The sequence below is a fragment of the Loxodonta africana genome, chromosome X (genome assembly GCF_030014295.1).
Source record: "Loxodonta africana isolate mLoxAfr1 chromosome X, mLoxAfr1.hap2, whole genome shotgun sequence".
Taxonomy (NCBI): Eukaryota; Metazoa; Chordata; class Mammalia; order Proboscidea; family Elephantidae; genus Loxodonta; species Loxodonta africana.
Genome location: NC_087369.1, coordinates 4,390,844 through 4,413,081, shown reverse-complemented (window position 1 = coordinate 4,413,081; position 22,238 = coordinate 4,390,844). Strand labels below are relative to the sequence as shown.

General features: G+C 41.2%; 1 protein-coding gene across 1 annotated transcript in view; it reads right to left on the bottom strand.

The window, feature by feature from the left end:
* Positions 1–3,200: 3,200 nt before the first annotated feature.
* The window catches only part of LOC135228862 (zinc finger protein 791-like), a 35,375-nt gene continuing 16,337 nt past the window's right edge, over positions 3,201–22,238 (bottom strand). The window contains exons 5-6 of the mRNA XM_064277996.1: positions 21,464–21,617; positions 3,201–20,269 (exon numbers count right to left, since the gene is read on the bottom strand). Coding sequence (XP_064134066.1) covers positions 18,484–20,269; positions 21,464–21,617 — 1,940 coding nt within the window. The 3' untranslated portion in view covers positions 3,201–18,483. The remainder of the gene's footprint in view (positions 20,270–21,463; positions 21,618–22,238) is intronic.

Sequence of the window (22,238 nt, the reverse complement as noted above, 5' to 3'; positions counted from 1 at the left end):
TCTCAGCAAGTACTTTTGTTGTTGTAGTTATTGTTGTGAATATATTACACAACTTTTGCTAATTCAACTTTTTACAGGTTCCAACTTACCGATAGTTATTAGAATCGGCCATGCAACACTGCCCTTAATCATTGTGATATTTCTATCACTCTTAACCCCATCTCATTTTCGTTTTCCTTTCCCTCTCACCTCAATAACCACTAATGAAATTTGTTCTCTACACATTTGCCTTTTCTTGTCTTTTTATGGAGCCCTGGTATCGGAGTGGTTAAGCACTCGACTGGTAATTGTAATGTTGGCGGTTTAAACCCACCAGTCACTCCACAGGAGAAATATATAATGGTTTGCTTCCGTAAATATTACAGCTTTGGAGACCTATAGGGCAGTTCTATTCTATCCTATAGGATTGCCCATGAGTTAGAATCTACTGGATGGCGGTGGATTTGGGTTTGCATTTTTACATCAGTCAAGTCATACAGTATTTGTCCTTCTGCGATTGACTTATTTCACTCAGCATAATGTCTTCCAGTTCCATCCGTATTGTAGCATGTGTACCGATACTTCATTTCTTCTACTGGCTGAGAAGTATTGCATGGTATGTATGTACCACATTTGGTTTATCCATTCATCTGTAGATGGGCATTTATGTTGTTTCTACTTTTTGGCTATTGTGAATAGTGCTGCTATGAACATGGATGTACAAGTCTCTGAGCCTCTGCTTGCAAGTCTTTTGGATAGTAAGTAGGAGTGGAGTTGCTTGGTCACATGGTAGTTCTATTTTTAGTTTTTTGAGGAACCACTAGTTTTGCAGGTCGGCTTTACCATTTTGCATCCCGACTAGCAATAGGTGTTTCCAGTTTCCCTACATCCTAACTTTGTTATTTTTCTTGATTTTTTAAATTTAGCTATCGTAGTGGAAGTGAAACGGTATGTGTATGGTTTTGATTTGCCCCTCTGTAATTGCTACTAAAGAGCATCCTCCTATTGAGTTTCTTAGAGCTAACTATTTTTGTACGGTAAGTTTTACCCGTGGAAGCAGCAGTCAAGAAATCAAATGATGAATTGGGCAAAACTATCGCAAAAGACCGGTTTAAACTGTTAAAAGCAGAAATATCACTTTGAGAAATAAGGTGCACCTGACCCAACCGAACCAGTAGTATTTTCAGTCACCTCATATGCATACAAAAGCTGGAAATGAATAAGGAAGACTCAGGAACTGACGCCTTTGAATTGTGGTGTTGGTGAAGAATATTGAATATACCATGGACTGCCAGAAAAACGAAGGCATCTGTTTTGGAAGAAGTACAAACAGAATCTTACTTAGAAGTGAGGATGGCGAGAATTCGTCTGACGTACTTTGGGCATTATCAGGAGGGGCAAGTCCCAGTTGAAGGACGTTATGCGTTAAAGTAGATGAAGGAGAGGAAGACTCTTAACGAGGTGGATTGACACAGTGGCTGCAATGATGGGATCAAGAATAGCAATGGTTGTGAAGACGGTGCAGGACCGGACAGTGTTTGGTTCTGTTGTACGTATGGTCACTATGAGTTGGAACCTACCTGATTGTACCTAACATCAGCTTTGTTTTTGTATGCTTTTTTTTTTTTTTTATTAAGCTTTAAGTGAACATTTACCATTCCAATCAGTCTGTCACATGTAGGTTTACATACATCTTACTCCCTTCTCCCACTTGCTCTCCCCCTATTGAGTCAGCCCTTTCAGTCTCTTGTTTCGTGCCAATTTTACCATCTTCCCTCTCTCTCTATCTTCCCATCCCCCCTCCAGTCAAGAGTTGCCAACACACTCTCCAGTGTCCACCTGATTTAATTAGCTCACTCTTCTTCAGCATCTCTCTCCCCTCCACTGACCAGTCCTTTTCATGCCTGATGATTTGTCTTCGGGGATGGTTCCTGTCCTGTGCCATCAGAAGTTCTGGGGAGCATTCTCTCTGGGATTCCTCTAGTCACAATCATACCATTAGGTGTGGTCTTTTCATGAGAATTTGGGGTCTGTATCCCATTGGTCTCCTGCTCCCTCAGGAGTTGTCTGTTGTGCTCCCTGACAGGGCAGACATCGATTGTGGCCGGTCACCAACTAGTTCTTCTGGTCTCAGGATAATGTAGGTCTCTGGTTCATGTGGCCCTTTCTGTCTCTTGGGTTCTTAGTTGTCGTGTGACCTTGGTGTTCTTCCTTTGCCTTTGCTCCAGGTGGGTTGAGACCAATTGATGTATCTTAGATGGCCGCTAAGGACATGTTGGCATTTAGGATCCCAGGCGCCAGAATTCAAAGTGGGATGCAGAATGTTTTCATAATAGAATTATTTTGCCCATTGACTTAGAAGTCCCCTCAAACCAAGTTCCCCAGACCCCAGCCCCTGCTCCGCTGACCTTTGAAGCTTTCATTTTATCCCGGAAACCTCTTTGCTTTTAATCCAGTCCAATTAGGCTGACCTTCCTTGTATTGAGTGTTGTCTTTCCCTTTACCCAAAGCAGTTCTTATCTACAGATTGATCAATAAAAAGCCCTCTCCCTCCCTCCCTCCCTCCCCCCTTTGTAACCACATAAGTATGTGTTCTCCGTTTTTTCTATTTCTCAAGATCTTATAATAGTGGTCTTATACAATATTTGTCCTTTTGCAACTGACTCATTTCGCTCAGCATAACGCCTTCCAGATTCCTCCATGTTATGAAATGTTTCAGAGATTCGTCACTGTTCTTTATCGATGCGTAGTATTCCATTGTGTGAATATACCACAATTTATTTACCCATTCATCCACTGACGGACATCTAGGTTGCTTCCAGCTTTTTGCTATTGTAAACAGAGCTGCAATAAACATGGGTGTGCATATATCTGTTTGTGTGAAGGCTCTCGTATCTCTAGGGTATATTCCGAGGAGTGGGATTTCTGGGTTGTATGGTAGTTCTATTTCTAACTGTTTAAGATAACGCCAGATGGATTTCCAAAGTGGTTGTACCATTTTACAATCCCACCAGCAGTGTATGAGAGTTCCAATCTCTCCGCAGCCTCTCCAACATTTATTATTTTGTGTTTTTTGGATTAATGCCAGTCTAGTTGGTGTGAGATGGAATCTCATCGTAGTTTTAATTTGCATTTCTCTAATGGCTAATGATCGGGAGCATTTTCTCATGTATCTGTTGGCTGCCTGAATATCTTCTTCAGTGAAATGTGTGTTCATATCCTTTGCCCACTTCTTGATTGGGTTGTTTGTCTTTTTGTGGTTGAGTTTTGACAGAATCATGTAGATTTTAGAGATCAGGCGCTGGTCTGAGATGTCATAGCTGAATATTCTTTCCCAGTCTGTAGGTGGTCTTTTTACTCTTTTGGTGAAGTCTTTAGATGAGCATAGGTGTTTGTTGTATGCTTTTTTTCTACTCGTGTGTGCTCTATTAGACAAATAAATTACAAATATGCAATGCTGAATGCTTCCTTGGTTTGAATGCTACCTGGCCATATTACTTGCTTTGCTTGGTAAATTCATGAATTTTTTTATTGCTATTTTGTTTTACGTTTTCCCATATATGCAATTAATGAGATTAATCACTAGTTTTTGTATTGCTTTTGGACTTGCTGTGCTGTTGTCTTTTATAGCTCCTTGATATCAAGATCAAAACACCTTCAGACAATTCACTGACACATCTTTTTGTGTGTCTTCAAATCATTTTTAATAAAAGCAAATTCATTTTCTGATATTTCAAAATGACAATTTTGGTGACATGTTCTCTGTGGGATGTAAATTCGGTTGATGACTAATTTCTTCCTTTATATATTTTAATTTATCAAGTACGTGGAAAACTATTTTTCAAATCCTCATTCCTTATGGAAATTATACAGAGACTCACGTTTTTTAATTACTATATAGGCATTTCAAAATAATGCAAATATTCCTAAGACTGAGAAGGCTTGTTGGTCAGATGTCAAGGATGTCAAAGTGATGAGGTCTGCTTTGGGTGCAAAGTTAGGTTTAGAGTCTAGATTTTTCAGCTAGTGGTGGCAGCACAGAAGATGGTACCATTTGGAGTCCCATAACTTACAGAAGGGGCCATTAGCAAACGTATTATCTCATGAATATATTGTGTACATTTTATAGGCATTTCTGAGATGCCTGTTGGTTAATTTAGTGTTGATTCTGCGACTCTCCTTCCAGACACTTCCTTGACGTGGAACCAAGAAACCACACAGCGCTTCCAGTATTTCTCTTCCCGGGACTTCCTGTCCATGTACCTGACCACTGTATGCGGGAACTTGCTCATCTTCCTGGCTGTCCCCTTGGACTGTCATCTCCACATGCCTATGAACTTCTTCTTCTCCAACCTGTCCTTTTCTGACGTCCCAAAGATGCTGCTGAACATCCAGATGGAGAACAGTTGTCTCCTATGTGGGCTACATCACACGCATGGGCCTTTTCAGTTTTTGGACTTTTAGACTATCTTCTCCTGACTGAGTTGACCTATGACTGCTTTGTGGCTATCTGTCACCTCTTGCACTACGCAGTCATCATGAACCCATGGCTTATCAGCATGCTGGGGGCCCTTGCATAGAGTTTGGCTGTGTTGCCACTTTCTGCACAGTTATTGAATCCCCACGCTATTTCTGTGCACTCCCCGAGGTCCTTAAGCTCACCTACTGCAACACCTTCATCAGTAACGTTGTTATATATTGTGACAGGTATCATGGGGTTTTTTTCCTCTTGCCTGGATCCTTTTCACACATGCACAAACTGTATCTTATGTACTGAGCATCTCAAGTGAGGAAGTGAGCTTAGTTACCTAGAGGTGCTGTAACAGAAACACCACAAGTGGGTAGCTTTAACAATTTTATTTTCTCAGTTTAGGAGGCTAGAAGTCCAAATTCAGGGTGCAGGCTCTATGGGAAGGCTTTCTCTCTCTGTCGGCTCCAGGGGAACGTCCTTGTCTCTCCTTAACTTCTTTTCCTCCATTCCTTGGTGATCTTCATGTGGTGTGGCATCTATATTCCCTCATCTTTGCTTGCTTTGTTGCTTGCTCAATCTGCTCTTTTTATATCTCAAAAAAGATTGACTTAAGACACAGCCAACACTAATACTGCCTCATTAATGTAACAAGAAAACCCACTCCCAAATGGGATTATAACAACAGGTAATAGAGGTTAGGATTTATAACACATATTTTGGGGGGACACAATTCAATTTATAACATTTCACCCTTTGGCCTTCCAAAATTTATGTTCTTGCCACCTGCAAAGCCCATTCACCCATCACACAATCCCAAAGGTCTGAAATCAACTCCAATTCCAAAATCTCAACTTTTGAATCGTCTAAATCAAATATGTGTGGGACTTTAGGCATATTCCATTCTGGGTTAAAATTGTTCTTCATCTGTGAACGTGTGAAATCTAGAATATGAGCTATCTGGTTCCAAAGAATAATGGTGGAACAGGCACAAGACAGATATTTTCATTAGAAACGGGAGAAATTGGAGGGGAAGAAGGGATAATGGACATCAAGCAAGTCCAAAACCCAGTAGAACAAATTGAATTAGTTTTAAAGAATTCAAAATAATCCTCTACTCTCTGAGATCTGGGCAATGGCCTTCCCCTCTAAAAAAGATTAATGGCCATGCTCTCTGGATTCTGAGTTCCTGAGAGCTAGTTCTCAGCCCCACCTTCCAAGTCCACTGGGATGGCAACTCTGCTCCCTTGGCTTCAGGCAGCCCCCTCTACTGAGTGGTGACCCCGCACACCCAGCCCTGGAAGGCACCATCTCCTACCCCTTGGGAATGGCGGTCCCACCCTCTCAACTCTAGGCAGTGGGCCAATCCTCTTGCCACACCTGAATGGCAGCCCCATATTCCAGAACCAATTTGGTGGAGATCTAACTCTTTGAAACACAGGAGGCTGTGGCTCCACCCTTTGAAATCGAGTCAGCCAGGCTTCCAGTGTTCCTTCCAACAGTTCTGCTGATCTCCCAGCTGCTCCAGGGACGGTTGTTCTCTTTTCTTGGAAGACAACATATGTAACTCCTTCCTGCCTGTAGAATTCCAAAAGGCAGACAGCTATCCTTTTTTCATTCTGTGTCTGCCCCTTTCAGTCTAAGCTGATGGGTTTTCTGCTGAGGTAGTTGGATACATCCATCAGTCAGAAGATTAATCTTTCTTAGCAAAAGATTGAAGTCACCAAGACCTTGATGAGAGTTTTAGGGCACATATCCTTAGCGTGTAAAAAAGAATTCCAAATCTTAAAGTTCCGTTTTCATTTTGCACCGTTCATTTTTAAGTCTCTTTCCTCATGTATTTATGATAAGCAGCCAAAAGAAACCATGTGGCCCCTTTAAGATCTTGCTTACAAATCTCATCAGCCAGATATCCAGGTTCACCACTTACGAGTTCTACGTTACACCAAACATTTAAACATAATTACGACAAGCTCTTTGCCACTGCATAAAATGCTTCAACCTTCCTCTGTTGTCTAAGCACAGGTTCATCGTTGCCTTTTTAACCTCATCAGAAGTACCATCATTGTCTATATGTCTAACACCATATGTATTGATGGAGCTATACGTATTCACTAAGATGATGGAGACATTCTCTATGGCTCTCCTCACTTCTTTTTGAGCACTCACCAATATTGCCTTTGATGTCCATACTTCTACCAACCATCTCTTCAAGGCAATCTAGGCTTTTACTATTAAAAAACAAAACACACATTTGCCATCAAGTCAATTCCGACTTATAGGAACCCTACAGAACAAAGTAGAACTGCCGCATAGGATTTCCAAGGAGCAGCTGGTGGATTTGAATTGCTTATCTTTTGGTTAGCAGCTGAGCTCTTAGCCATTCTCTTCCAGCCTCCACCCATTACCCAATTCCAAAACCTATTCCACATTTTAGGTATTTTTTAGAGCAGACCCCTACTCTCTGGTACCAAATTCTGTCTTAGGTTTCTAACGTTACTACAACAGAAATACCACAAGTGGGTGGTTTTAATAAACATAAATTTATTTTCTCACAGTTTAGAAGGCTAAAAGTCCAAATTCAGGGTGCCAGCTCTTGGGATATCTTTCTTTCTCTATGGGCTATGGGGTAAGGACCTTGTTTCTTTTTAGTTTCTGATCTCAGTTCCTTGGTGATCTTGATGTGGTGTGGCATCTATGTTCCCCCATCTCTGCTTGCTTCTTGGTTATTTGCTCGGTCTGCCCTTCTTATATCTCAAAAGAGGCTGACTTAAGACACATCTTGCGCTAATCTACTTCATTAACATAATAAAGAAAACTCACTCCCAAATGGGATTATATCTTCCATCATACGGGTTAGGATTTATAACACCTATTTTGGGGGGGATACAATTCAATCCAGACCAGGAAGTATAAAGCAGTTTCTACCTGTGGGTCTCACCTCTCAGTTGTCTCCTTGTTGTAAGGAGCCTGCCTGGGTGTCTTTGTCAATTCTACATCGACATATGCCTCTTGGGCAGATGTGTTTGTCACAGTCTTGTACACCATGGATGTTCCCGTGATGAACACCGTTATCTACTGCTTGGAGAACAAACACATGAAGGGATTCCTGAGGGAGCTTCTCTGCAGTGAGTCTTCCTCCTAGTGACAACACAAATGCCCTGTGCTGGATGAGTGTGTCCAAGGACGATGGAGCACAGCACTGAAGTGTGAACTTATCTTTCCCTTTCTGGGTTGAAATCTTGATGCCACCCTAATAGATGGTGACTCCAAGAAAAATGCTCACCCTCCCTGTGCCTCAATTTCCTCATCCGTGAAAAAGAGGCTATGACAACATGTGCCTCGTAAGAGTGATGAGGATTAAATGAGCAACTATGGTAAAACATCAGCACAAGAAATGTCACAGGTCATGTACCAAGTAAACGTTGGCAGTTGCTACGTAAGACAGACATTTTTATATTTTTTGTTTTGTTTTGTTTTCTGGACTTTGTCCCACATTAAGCCAGTTTCTCTCCCCATGCCCTGTCTTCCACTAGGGCTGAGTACCCCAGGATGAATTCATGTGTGGTAGGATGTTTAACGGCATCCTCAGCCGCCAAAACACTAGACGTTATTAGCACATGCCTCCCTCCAGATATTGCTAGATAATCTTCTGAGGTGGAAAACGGCACCCGGTTGAGAATCACTGACGTAGGGGAGTGTCTTCAAAAGAGGAAGAAAAAATATAAAAAACCTAAAAGTAAGAAAATAGGGGCTATATACCTGTCCCACTTGGGAATCTTGGGGAACATGATCAGAGTCTGGCCCTGTTGTAAAATAGGGCCCTGGTAGCAGTGGTGCAAAGTCTGCACTGGCTAGAGAACCTGAGAAGACACTGGGCTTCACCCTGGCCCCCTTGGATTTCCAGAGGCCCCATGAGGGACGAAGGAAGAGCCTGGCGTCCACAAACTGGAAACGGGCCCTGGGGTGAGAGGTGAGATGATGCTACCCCATTGTCTGCTAAGGACTGCCTACACCGAGGAATAGACGGAGGATTTACTGTGATGAAGAACATTCTGGGGGACGAGAAGGGGCTAAAGTGTGGCTAAATCAACAGGAGACAACCAAGGGTGTGGTCCAGACCAAGAGGACAAAGCAAACATTCATGATCACAGACGCTGATAGAGGCTGACAGTGGAAAGCCCAATCTCAGTGCCAAGAGCTGACAGTTCTGATGACTCTCCAGTGACTTCCGTTTTCCAGTTTTTACCGTTCTCATTAGTGTATGGTGGTGAACTGAGATGCAGAGGGCCCCGACTGGTAATATCTCATACAGAAATCCGCTCTCTTCCTCAGTGTGTGGGATGTCATTGCAAAGAATGCTCGTTTTTGTACATTTTAATCGCTTGCTCCCCAAGGACGTTTTTGTGGATCTTCCAGCACATTATGTTGCCCCAAAAGATCTACTCTAAGGCTCTTTCCATTTCTACATGTCATTCCAGTCATTAAGTCATTAGATTTGCAGCACCTACTTGTGGTATTCAGCTTCCAAGATGGCCCCCAGGGATTGCCACCTCCTGGTGTTCGTGTCCCCATGCAGTCCTCTTCCACGTTGAATAGGGGCTCAGCTGTGACACCAATACAATTGTGCAGACACATCAGAATGTGGCTTCCCAAGCTAGTTCACGACAGGTACTGCAGCCTTCTTTGTGCTCTCTCTTGCCTTGCTCACTCTGAGGGGAAGCTAGCCACCATGTTGTAAGGACACTCAATCAGCCCCACGGAGAGGCCTACATGGTGAGTAGCTGTCTCCTGCCAACAGCCAGAAGCTGATCCTCCAGTCCCAGTCTTCAGATGACTGCAGCACTGGCCAGCATCCTCCTCATCAGAGACTTCAAATCATTTCCTCCAACTAAGTCACTCCTGAATTCCTACCCATAGAAATGATGAGATAATATATGTTGACGACTGTTTTAAACCCCTTGGTTAGGGGCTCTTTTTTTTTTTTTATGGAGCAAGAGAAAATAATGACATGTAATTCTCAAAATCCTTTGTCCACAAATAATGTCATCATATCTGTTTTAGATGATTTTTGTTGTTAGTGGCTGACCAGTTGATTTTGACTCAAAGGGACACTAGGTGACAGAGGAGACATTCCCCATAGGGTTTTCTTGGCTGTAATCCTTATGGAAGCAGATTGCCAGGTCTTTCTCCTGCTCAGTCACTGATTGGTTCAAATCGCTAACCTTTAGGCTAGCAACTGACAGCTTAACCATCTGTGCCACCAGGGCTCCTTTTTTTCTAGACTAAAAAAAAAGACTAGATCTGTTAAATAAACATTTAAGGGATATTTGATCCCTACGATGTCAATCTTTCATTGGGAGCATGCTCTGATGCTCTGAGAGACAAATGAGAACAATGCGGTTGACCTGACTTTGTCCCCGTCTCCCTCCCTCACTACCCTTTGCAGAAAGACAGGGCATTCCCTGTGTCAAAGGCCTTCTCTGCAATGCTGGGACATAAGCAGAAACAGTATGGTCTTCTAAGAAGTGGAGTACAGTCTTGGAAACATATTTACATAAATGTACTGACTCAACATAGCCTGGATTTAGAGGGAGCTTAGCTCTCCCATGGGGAAACTCCATAATAATCCCCCGCTATGCAACAATGTGGCAAAACCCTGGTGGCGTAGTGGTTAAGAGCTACACCTGCTAACCAAGAGGTCAGCAGTTTGAATCCACCAGGTGCTCCTTGGAAACTCTATGGGAGAGTTCTACTCTGTCCTCGAGGGTCGCTATGAGTTGGAATCAACTCAACGGCAATGGATTATGCAACAATGCAAAGGGCTGCAGGGTGAGACCACTGCCTTCTGTCACTGAAAATTAAGGTGAGGCCAGGGTTCTCTCTCTAGCATGAAGAACTGAAAACCTGTAAATCCCAAGGTAATTACGAGCCCAAGAGACAGAAAGGGCCACATGAACCAGAAACTACATCATCCTGAGATCAGAACTTGATGGTGCCTGGCTACAACCAATGACTGCCCTGAGAGGGAACACAACAGAGATCCCCTGAGGGAGCAGGAGAGCAGTGGGATGCAGACCCCAAATTCTCATAAGACCAGACTTAATGGTCTGACTGAGACTAGAAGGACACCGGTGGTCATGTCCCCCAGACCTTCTGTTAGTCCAAGACAGGAACCATTCCCAAAGCCAACTATTCAGACTGGGATTGGACTGGACAATGGTATAGGAAGAGATGGTGAAGACTGACCTTCTTGGATCAAGTAGACGCTTGAGACTATGTTGGCATCTCCTATCTGGAGGGGAGATGAGAGGGCAGAGGAGGTTAGAAGCTGGTGGAATGGATACGAAAAGAGAGAGTGGAGGGAAGAAGCAGGCTGTCTCATTAGGGGGAGAGCAATTAGGAGTATATAGCAAGGTGTATATAATTTTTTGTATGAGACTGAGTTGATTTGTAAACTTTCACTTAAAGCACAATAAAAATTTTTAAAAAACCTGTAAATCCCTCCTGGAACATATTTTACAGTATTGTAGTAAACAGTCCCTCAGCTTCTAAGATTTATCGGTAAGGAAAATGGTTCTCCGGCAGTATTCACACAGTCCCCAGGAAATCATCCTGTTTTATTAAGTGCAACTACACCATATTTGTGAGATGCCTAAATTACTTTGAGTATGCAACAGTTCTTAAATTGCAACATATATCTATTTCCCTGTCTCTCCCTCTATCCATCAAGAGAGCAATAAAGATAAAAACATAGAAAGATATGCTAAATCTTAGTAAATATGTTCAATGGATAAATGAGACTTTTGCTTTCAGTAGATTGGACCAAGTGTTACACTGAAGTTACCTGGGTGAAATAAGATACATCTTCCTAAAAGTATTAAGGAAATAAGATATTGAGGAATTGCTGGACATAATTCAGAAGAATACGGAATTCGAGAGACAGAAGTCAAGCATTTCAGATGAACTTTATCAAAATGAGGCTGACTCAGTTATAAAATGACGGAAACAATGTTCAGAGGTAGGGGCAGAGGTTGGAGGTCAAGTTTCCCAAAAGTGGGAGCCATAGCAACATAACACAAGGAATTTGTAGCCTGGCTATGAGCCATCCAAATGGGAATCTCAAGCTCTGAATGTTTTAAGATTTCAGAGATTGGTAGCAACTCTGGACAACTGGCATAGGCACCCCTGAACCTCCCACCCCACAAAAAAAAAAAAAATCTGTGTAAGGATATTTGTATCTTCAATTATGTGTTTAAATAAAACATCTAACATATTGATACCTACTGATCTTTTACAACAAACATACGGGTTTTGTCCTTTAGTGTATGTTAAAAACTGTTCAGAGTAATAAGAAAACCTAATAAATACAGTGTCTATCACAGAACAAATTACTAGGCACACAGGGCACACAGGGAATGAGCCAGCATAGAAAACAGAAACAGACACACACATGTAAAACACCTACACTTCCATAGCCATGAGGATAAAAGGCAGAAACTGGAAACAATGACACTGCAGATTTGAAAACAACCAGCTAGAAATTCTGTACTTAACCAGAGTTAAAAAAATGGAAGGGGTAGAAGGTTTAATATCATTGGATGCACAGCAGAAAGTAGATTTTGCAAACTTAAAGATAGGTAACAACAACAACAAAAAAAACTCAAGCAGAATAAAGCAGAGCTAAAAAAAAAAAAAATTTTTTTTTTTTTAAATAAAAGTTGGAAAACACCCTTGAAGGAATGATATGCAAAAGGGGATAAAGAAATCATGGTAAGGAAAATAAAGGTGGGTTGAAGTGGACAAACCTTTCTTCCAGGAATTCCCCGTTCTCTTCTTGGTGGACAATCTACTTTGTGTGAAAAAGTGTCCTTTCTCCAGGTTGTTTCTCTATTTTAAAAAATCTATCCAACATTTTGTAGCTCTGATTCCAAGAGTAAGATCAGAATTGTCCTCAATTCCTAGTACCATTTGGGGGCTGACCTTCCTCCACTCTCATGTAAAATCTCTTGTTCCTTTTACTGCCTTCTGTCTATACCAGCTTCTCTTCATGACTGTTATCTGTCCACCGCCCAGGCATTTACTAGACTGACTCATCGCTTTTGAAGCTGGCCCCTCCTTACTGTGTCCTAAATTCTTCATCACTTCTGGGGGCTTCAGCGTCTGCATGGATTTTTATCAACTATTTTGGTATCTAATTCCACTGACCTCATTACTGGGGAATTTCCACTCCGTTCCACTTCAGACAACTCCATGGACTTGTGGTCATCCAGAAGTACTCTATGAAATCGATGACTCTCCAAAACATCTGCTCACCTCCGTTGAGCCTGACCCATATCTATTCCTTGATAAAACCTACAGTCATGCAGTTTTTCCGTCTCTGCCTTCTCAGGGCACTCCTGATTGTCCTACTTTCAGATACCAAATATATTGTGAATGAGTTATTCTTAGGGACTCTGTTCAATTTTATTTTTACTTTTTAAATTAAAAACACTATAATATGTAAGATATTCCATTTGGTTATGAATTCAGCATCACTGTAGATCATAATGAGCTTGGTCTGATTCCACAGAACTAAGCTGTTCTGAAAACCAGGACTAGTTTGACTGTATTACTTAATGAGCATATCCTTATCTTGAATATTGGCTTTAATCCACCAAGGACACTGTCCACAAAAGTGTAAAGAAAAAACTGAGGGTGCAGAATGCCAAACATTCACAGGTACAGAAATGAGGATATTTAGCCTAGAAAGTATAAGACCTGGAGGATATGTCAGAATACTTAGGAGTTCCATATGGCAAAAGTATTACATTTATTTTTTGTGTACCCAAGAGACAGAACAGAGGTTTGATGGGGGAGATTTTTAGATAAGAAGTCACGTTAAGAATGTAATATTTAAAGAACAAGAGGCCCTATCATTTTTAATTATTTGCTTTTATAAAACGTCAGTCACTGGACAAGATTCAGCCAAGATAAGCACTAAGGATCCCACCACCGTCTTCCAAAATTCTCTTTACCTGGAATTGTGGTGTGGATGAGGGCACCACGTGTAAGAAAGAAAACAAAAAAGACACATTCTATTTCGGAGAAAGACCTCTAGACGTTACCTGCAGGACCACTCTTCTTTCATTCCAGTTACCAGTTGTCATGGATTGATTTGTGTCCTCTAGAAATATCTGTCAACTGGGCTAGGTCATGTTTCCCTTTTATGATTGTATAATTGTCTACCATTTTATCATCTAATGTGATTTCCCTATGTGTTGTAAATCCTATCACTATGATGTAGTAAGATTGATTAGCAGCAGTTATATCAATGAGGTCTACAAGATTAGTGTCTTGAGCCAATCTCTTTTGAGATATAGAAGACAGAAGCGAAAGACAAGGGGACTCATACCACCAAGAACCCATGCCGGAAGCGGGACACATCCTTTGGACCTGAGGTTCCTACACGGAGATGCTCCCAGGTCAATGGATGACTAATGCATTACAAAGACCTTCCTCCAGAGCCAAGGGAGAGAAAGCCTTTCCCTGGAGCTGACACCCTGAATTTGGACTTGTTGCCTACTTAACTGAGAGAGAATAAACTTCTCTTAGTTAAAGCCATCCACTTGTGGTATCTGTTACAGCAGCACTAGGTGACTAAGACACCAGTCATTGGAAAATTCCATTTCATCATTATCTTTTTATTTTCACCCATTCCACATTCATTAAGGCTGCATGGTCTATGATAGGACCTGTTCTTTGTGCTGGTGATACAAGATGAACCCGATGTGTGATAAGTCATTAGTTCACCCATCCATTCTTTGCTTCAAGCATTTGAGGGCCTTTGGTGTGACACACAGAGAGAGAAGCAGAGACAATCAAGCATAGACTCTACTTCAAGAAGCTCTCTATACAGGGAGAGAGATAGCATAACCAGTGCTATACCATGGGTCAAACAGGAGTACCAGGATAGTACAGAGAAAGGGCAGTTGGGGTAATGACAGAAGGTCCCTAGAAGTGGTGGCCTTACAGACAAGTCTTGATGTAAAATTAAAGAGACAGAGAAGGAAATGCATTTTAAACAGGTGAGGTGCAAATATAGGTTAAGCAAAAGAGAGATACAATTAGATGCTGAATTTAAAAACATTCGGTTGGAAGTAGTGAAGCGGCTAAAGGATACGACTATGACAAGATAAACTCTTTGGAGCCTACTATAGTGATTATAGGCTATTTGGGGCTTACGCCTAGGGAAGAGAATTCTGCTGGAAGTATGGACATGTGGGAGTTAATCTGGTTTGTGGTTGAAGCCAAGAATATGGGTGGCTGTAGCACATTTCCAAAGAAATGTAAACATGAAGATTGTGAAAAGAGCTGAAAAACAGCTAGAAGAGGATTCAATGAGGTTGGAGAGATTTGATACTAAGGACACACAGGAGACAGGAGATATTGAAGATGATGGACAGAGAATAAATGATTGATGGTGTGATCATCAGAAAAGAAGGGAGGGGGCAGAGTTTATGAAGAGGGACAAATTTTTCACTAAGATGCAGAATATGGAGTTGTGTGTGGGTGTAGGAGCAGAAACTTAAGAATAGACAGGAAACTGAGGAAGTCCCTGTCTGATTGCCTCTAAATGTATTCATTTATTCATCCACTCACTCATTAACAGTTAGTTCTTGAGTCCTCACTGTGTACAGGCATGAGGGGCACACACATCAGCCTGGGTCAAACCATTTTCTGTCATTAAAATTCCACCAATCATGTAATACAGTAGTTGAGACATCAGTTTTAGGGTCAGATGGAGCTTAATGGCTTCACCTGCTTACCATCTATGCCAAGGAGACCAAGAAATCCTACTTCACAGGCCAACCGCATCATGTAGAAATCTCAGATTCCTGTCTTTGTTTAGTTTTGACAAAAGCCACTCACACAGGATTCTCCCTCTGATTCCAGCCACCTGGGGCTAGGCCAGACCTCACAAGTTAAAAGGGTACCATTCTTCACACAGCCAAGAGGCAGACTCCAGCTGCAGGTTTGGAAGTCTGAACAACTCTGAACTGCTGATTTGCTGGCTAGAAGTCTGGAGGTTCCCTTTAACTCCCTGAGAATACCAGCCAAAAGATCAAGGGCACTCAGCCCCCACACTGCTGAGCTTCCCTTCGGTTCAATAATTCACTTGGATGACTCACAGATATCACAAAAAGGCCAGGCTTATGATAATGGATTAAATACAACAAAAAAAGACGAAGAGACGCATGGGGCAAGCTCTGGGAGAGTCCCAGTGCAGAGCTGCCACGTCTCCAGAATGTGCTACCCTCCGCATCGATCGATGTTTCTCACCATCCATCAAGCTCCCTTAAGGTTCTGACATTGGCGCTTTTATTGGCCAGTCCTGCATGAAATACCTTTATTATGCCTCAAGAGGTTAGCATCAGGCCACCAGGTGGTCCCTCTGATTCTACCTGCCCTCACTCAGCCTCACATGCAGTCCAACTCTCAAGAACCTCGAACAAAGGTCAAACTGCTTTCTGCAAGGTGGCTCATCACCTCACAGCAATTCTGAAATGACTTTATATATATTCTAAGACTCAGCAAATAAAGTATTGTGCACAATGAGAGGCAGCAGTATTACTATTAGAGAAAGGAGTAACAGAGAAAGGCAAAGAGGCTAAATTGAACCCTGTGGTGTTGCACTGGAATCAGAGATATGTGTACCATCTTATGGTTTTTGAAATGTATAAAGATACATGTAAAAATAAACATAAATATGTCTCATGAGTATACTCACAAAAATATATTTTGTAGCTCTTTCCACCTGGAGGGCCCGGTAGTAATAAGAATACCGAGTAGCCAGATGTTTGTTTCTAAACATCCATTTCTAATAAAAAGAACCAGAATTTCTTGAAGAAAAATCTGGTTCCAGGGCTTGGGCAGGAAAGGACAGATTTTAGATAACCCTGGAGAACACCAAAGATACAGGGAAAATGTTACCCAAGGTACAAAATGGCCACATAAACCAAAGACTCCATCAGCCTGAGACCAGAAGAGCTAGATGGTGCCTGTCTACCACCAGTGACCACTCTGACACGGACCACAACAGAGAGTCCCTGACAAAGCAGGAGAAACACGGGGTGCAAAGCTCAAATTCACATAAAAAGACCAGACTTAATGGTCCAAGACTAGAGGAATCCCAGAAGACATGGCCCCCAGACTCTGTTAACACAGAATTAAAACCATTTCCAAAACCAACTCTTCAGACAAAGATTAGGCTGGACTATAAAACATAAAATAACACTCATGAAAAGTGTGCTTCTTAGATCAAAAAGATACACAAGACTAAATGGGCAGCTCCTGTCCAAAGGCAGGATGAGAAGGCAGAAATGGATAGGAACTGGTTGAATGGATACAGGAAATGCAGGGTGGAAAGGTGGAGTGTGCTGTCACATTATAGGGATTGCAAGTAGGATCAGATAATGATATGTGTATAAATCTTTGTATGAGAAACTAACTTGAACTGTAAACTTTCACCAAAAGTACAAAAAAAAAAACCAAAGATGAGCCTTGAACACTGGCAGAAAGTAATCACAGATTATAATCGGGACATGCGGAAAAAAATACAGGAACCTACTCAACAGAGCACCTCATAACCAAATTTGGGACAATCTGAGCAAAAAATAAAATAAAGCAACATGGATTATCCTATACAGGCAATCCCCAGGTTACGAACTTACGTACATACAACTTATGTACAACCCATATTCATGAACTACACCCTGTAAAAGCTACTAAAAATTAATAATCCCTCGAACAGGAATTCAAGCCACATATCCTCTGCTCACTGGATGCGCATTTGCCTGCTGCTCGGTCTTAAAGCTTGGAGCCAGGCAAAAGCTGACAGCCCTGTGACATCACATGAGGAGCCACACAGGGGCAGGGTCCATGCTCAGTGCTTACCTATCCTCCCCACCCATCCCACCTCATGGTGATCATATGCATGCTCAGTACCCATTCAAGCAGCACTCCTGCCTCCCAAAGTTGGGGCTGGGAAGGGTAGAGCAAGAGGGAATCCAAAGAATCCGCAAAGGTTCCTAATAACAAACGAGAACTACTTAAAAACACACATCAAGATATTATTACCGTATTATTAAGTTAAAGTTGTTTTAGAGCATCTAGAAGTTTCTTTAATGATTTTATGTATAGAAAGGTACACTACCACACTGTATACTAAGACAAACATTTGACTAACTGACTTTAGATATGAACTGTACCTAATTGTTCTGACTTAATAAACAAATTCAATGTAAACACAAACATAGGAAAGGAACTCATTTGTAATTTGGGGACTGTCAGTACTGCTTTAAACAATTTAATAAATAACGGGAAGAGAAAGAAAAGTTTTTTTCTTTCAGAATTCTAACTAATAAGCATAGAAGAAATGACTGGATCAAAAAACACCATGTTGTAAACACCACAGTCACAATAATCATAGATAATGATTACTAGTACATACTAAAAGTTGGTCAAAGTACGATGAAAAACAAAATACTATACAATCTCAAAGTATTGCCCTATGAGAACCTACTAATTATAAAAGGTAAAATACATTTAAAAGACATGACTAAATATATTATATATAAAAATACTCATAAACCATGTACAAGATATTTTATTGTATACAAAATACCAATAAAAACATTAAAAAACATAAAAACACATTTGCTCAAGGCTACTCCTTGCAGGTTTATTTATAATACCCAAAGACTTTCAGAAAGGTAAAATTCAGCTTGTACTAAAAAAGTAACAAACTCTGATGAGAACAACTCCGCAAATACAATGAAACTGTCATTTCTCCCAAAGGCACAAAGTAGCTCTAATGACCTATTCTTTGAGTTAGTATTGCTTTCTTACTTTAATTGTAGGCTTTCAAAAATTTGCTCTTTGAAGTTATAGCAGCAGGGATAAAACACCCCACTTTTGACTTATCTCTCTACTGTGATTTCTTCTATGAAAAGCGAGGTGTTAGGAACGACTAGACTTTCCCACATTCTTTAAATTCACAAGACCTCTCCACTGTGCGTTCTTCTATGTGCAGTAAGGTGTGAAGAACACCTAAAGGTTTTGCCACATTCCCTACATTCATAAGGCCTCTCTCCACTGTGAATTCGCATATGTGTAGTGAGGTTTGAGACTTGCCTAAAGACTTTCCCACATTCTTTACACTCATAAGGCATCTCCCCACTGTGAGTTCTTTTATGTGTAGTGAAGCCAGATGAATAACTAAAGACTTTCCCACATTCCTTACACTCATAAGGCTTCTCTCCACTGTGAGATTTTACATGTGAAGCGAGGTTTGAGGAATACCTAAAGGCTTTCCCACACTCCTTACATTTATAAGGTTTCACTCCACTGTGAATTCTTGTATGTAGGGTGAGGGATGAGGCACAACTAAAGGCTTTCCCACATTCCTTACATTCATAAGGCCTCTGCCCATTGTGAGTTTTTATATGTATAGTGAGGTGTGGTGACTGACTGAAGGCTTTCCCACATACCTTACACTCATAAGGCCTCTCTCCACTGTGAATTCTTCTATGCGTGCTGAGGTCTGAAGCTTGTCTGAAGAATTTCCCACATTCTTTACATTCGTAAGGCTTCTCTCCACTGTGAGTTCTTATATGTACAGTAAGGGATGAGGAACGACTGAAAGCTTTCCCACATTCCTTACATTCGTAAGGTTTCTCTCCACTGTGAGTTCTTTTATGCACAGCAAGGGCTGACGAATAACGAAATACTTTGCCACATTCCTTACATTCATAAGGCCTCTCTCCGCTGTGAGTTCTTATATGTTGAGTGAGATGAGAGGAACAAGTAAAGGCTTTCTCACATTCTTTACATTTATAAGGCTTCTCTCCACTGTGAGTTCTTATATGTTGAGTGAGGGATGAGGAAAAACTAAAGGCTTTCCCACATTGTTTACATTCATAAGGCCTCTGTCCGTTATGAGTTTTTGTATGTGTAGTGAGGTGTGATGACTGACTGAAGGATTTCCCACATTCCTTGCATTCATAGGGCCTCTCTCCACTGTGAGTTCTTCTATGGGTAGTGAGGTATGAGGAAGAACTAAAGGCTTTCCCACATTCTTTACATTCATAAGGCCTTTCTCCATTGTGAGTTCTCATATGTTTAGTGAGGTCTGAGGTCTGACTAAAGGCTTTCCCACATTCCTTACATTCATAAGCCCTCTCTCCACAGTGAGTTCTTACATGTTGAGTGAGAGATGAGGCATCAGTAAAGGCTTTCCCACATTTCTTACATTTATAACACCTATCTCTGTCATGAGATTTCTTATGTAAAACGAGAGATGAAGGACGGTTATTGGTTTTACAACATTCACTACTTTCATGACTATGACCTCTCACGTGTGTCCAAAAGGATGAGAATCTACAGAAATCTTTCCCATGTTCCTTACACTCACAGTGTTTCTCACCAGTGAGTATAGTCACAGGATTCTTAGGGGTTGAGACAGAAATGATGTCCTTCTCATATGCCTTGCATTTACTGGGTTTCTTTCCACTAAGAGTTCTCATAGGAGTGGGTATGTGAGAGGCACAACTGTAGGCTTTTCCATGTTCCTTACACTGACAGGAGTTGCATCCAGTTTGAGGTCTGGTCTGATGGTTATGTGATGAGTGATCCATAAAACATTTTAGACACTCACAGCATTCAAAAGGATTTGCTTCTGGAGGGTTTCTATTCAGCACAGTAAGAGCTGGAATCTGGTGGAAGGTCTTCTCACACTGATTGCCTTCGTTACTTTCACAGAGGTTCTTTACTGCATGACTTCTGTTAAAAATAGGCAACATGCTGTTGGAGATAAATTTGTTTCCATTTCACCGTTACCAAATGGTAAACATGCACGGTTTCTGCCCTGAGTTGTCTCATGTTTCATAGATTAAATCATCCAGCAGAAATACTACCACCACTGTCACTGTGTTTCTAAAATATGAGGCTTCTTGAATTTTGTCCAAGTAAAACATATTTCAAATATACATTATTTGGCTATTTATTAAAATGTCGTATTGTGAAAACTCTCTGAACACGTAATTTTACAGCTGGGTTCATATATATAAACAAACACCCACTCCTCAGTTATACACAATTAGGTTTCAAAGTCTAGGAAGTTATGTGAAAATTGGCAGTATGTAAAAAAGGAGGATGACCACACAGATCACAAAATGGAGGATGACTGCATCATTACTTAACTGTCAAACCACTGAGATTCATGGTTGAGCAAAGTTGACACATTACGTTAATCATCACAGCAGGCATTACTCTTGCGTTACATCTTACTGTTGACAGACACACATCTTTAATCTTCAATAGATTTTTTTTTACTATCACTGTAAATGCAAAATGTCAGATATAGGATAGCCAGAAAGTGAGGAGTTGGTGTATATGTATATACGTATTTATATGTATCAGTGCATAACAAGCCTTAGAACAGGTTCGTAAACTTCATAAACTGCCAGCGTAAAAGAGAACAGCGTATGCATTGCGTATCAACCAAGTCTGTTGCTCACTGGATTTTGACCCAAATAAAAAACAAACAGCAGAGCCCCACTGCTTTGCTTGTGTCTAGTTTTCCACAGTCCTGCCGACAAGCCAATCTCCTGCATAGATTCCGGAAGATTCAGAAGCCTGATGAGGGAGACTGGATTATTGGCAGGATTGTGAAGACTGACACACAAAGTAGGGTGGTCAGCCGCTATCTTTGAGTGGAACACTGCTAATCGTTTCCTCCTCAGGTCCAAATCTGGTAGGCAACAGGTTAGGCTGCTATAAAACACATATGCTGCGCTCATGTTAACTGGCAATTACTGAATCGTTACAAAGCAGTTTGAAGCCTTGGTAAATATATGTATCTCTGTGTTTGTGTGTCTGTGTATGTATTCTGAAGTCATTACACCTTAAAAAAAAAAAAAAAACCTTAGGTCTTATTAATGAGGCACTGTTTACTCTTGTTTGAATGATACTCACCTCACGTGTCTCCACTGACTTTTATGCTGATCTTTACTGCCACGTGATTGGTCGGAGATTTCTTCTAACATGGAGGACCAGGTGTTATTCTTCATGAATCCCACCAATATATGTTCACTGGATAACTGTTCTTCATCATTTAAGTTTAGAGAGACTGACCCAATAATTCAAGTTGAGGTTCACAATAGAAACAAAAAGGAAAGGAATTATCAGGGGAAAAAAAGGCTGCTGTGAACAAAGAAAGATTTACACACATTTCGCTGTTTAAGCACTTTGGAAATAGATAAAAAGCAATTAACTAGGAAATATTTCCATAAGGATTTAGATGGATGGTGAAATGAACAGGTATAATGATAATAGCTAAGTAGAAAGATACTGGACACAAGACCCATGTAACATGAAAAGAGAAAAAGGGTCTCCATGACCAAAGGTTGAGAGGCTTGCTAAAAGTCAGAAAAGCAAGCTCAGGTATTTGTTAAGTTGTGTCTTCAACCCAAAAGAAACTTTTTCTTGCTGACTGATTCAAATGTTATTCCCCTCATGCAGGGCTGGTCCTTCAAAAAATTCTGGCTTTCCTGGTACTTCCCAACAGAGTGGCCCTGAATGACTCTTCTCTCCACAGTGCTCAGACCTTGCCCCTGCTTCTCTGTGAAACAAATGTGTATAGCTGACATGGAGCTCATGGAGAAATGTGTATCATGAGGGAAGACAGTAAAAAGCAGTAAACATTTCCTTGACACTGAGCCAATACTTTGCTCTTCACGGTCTCTGAAGA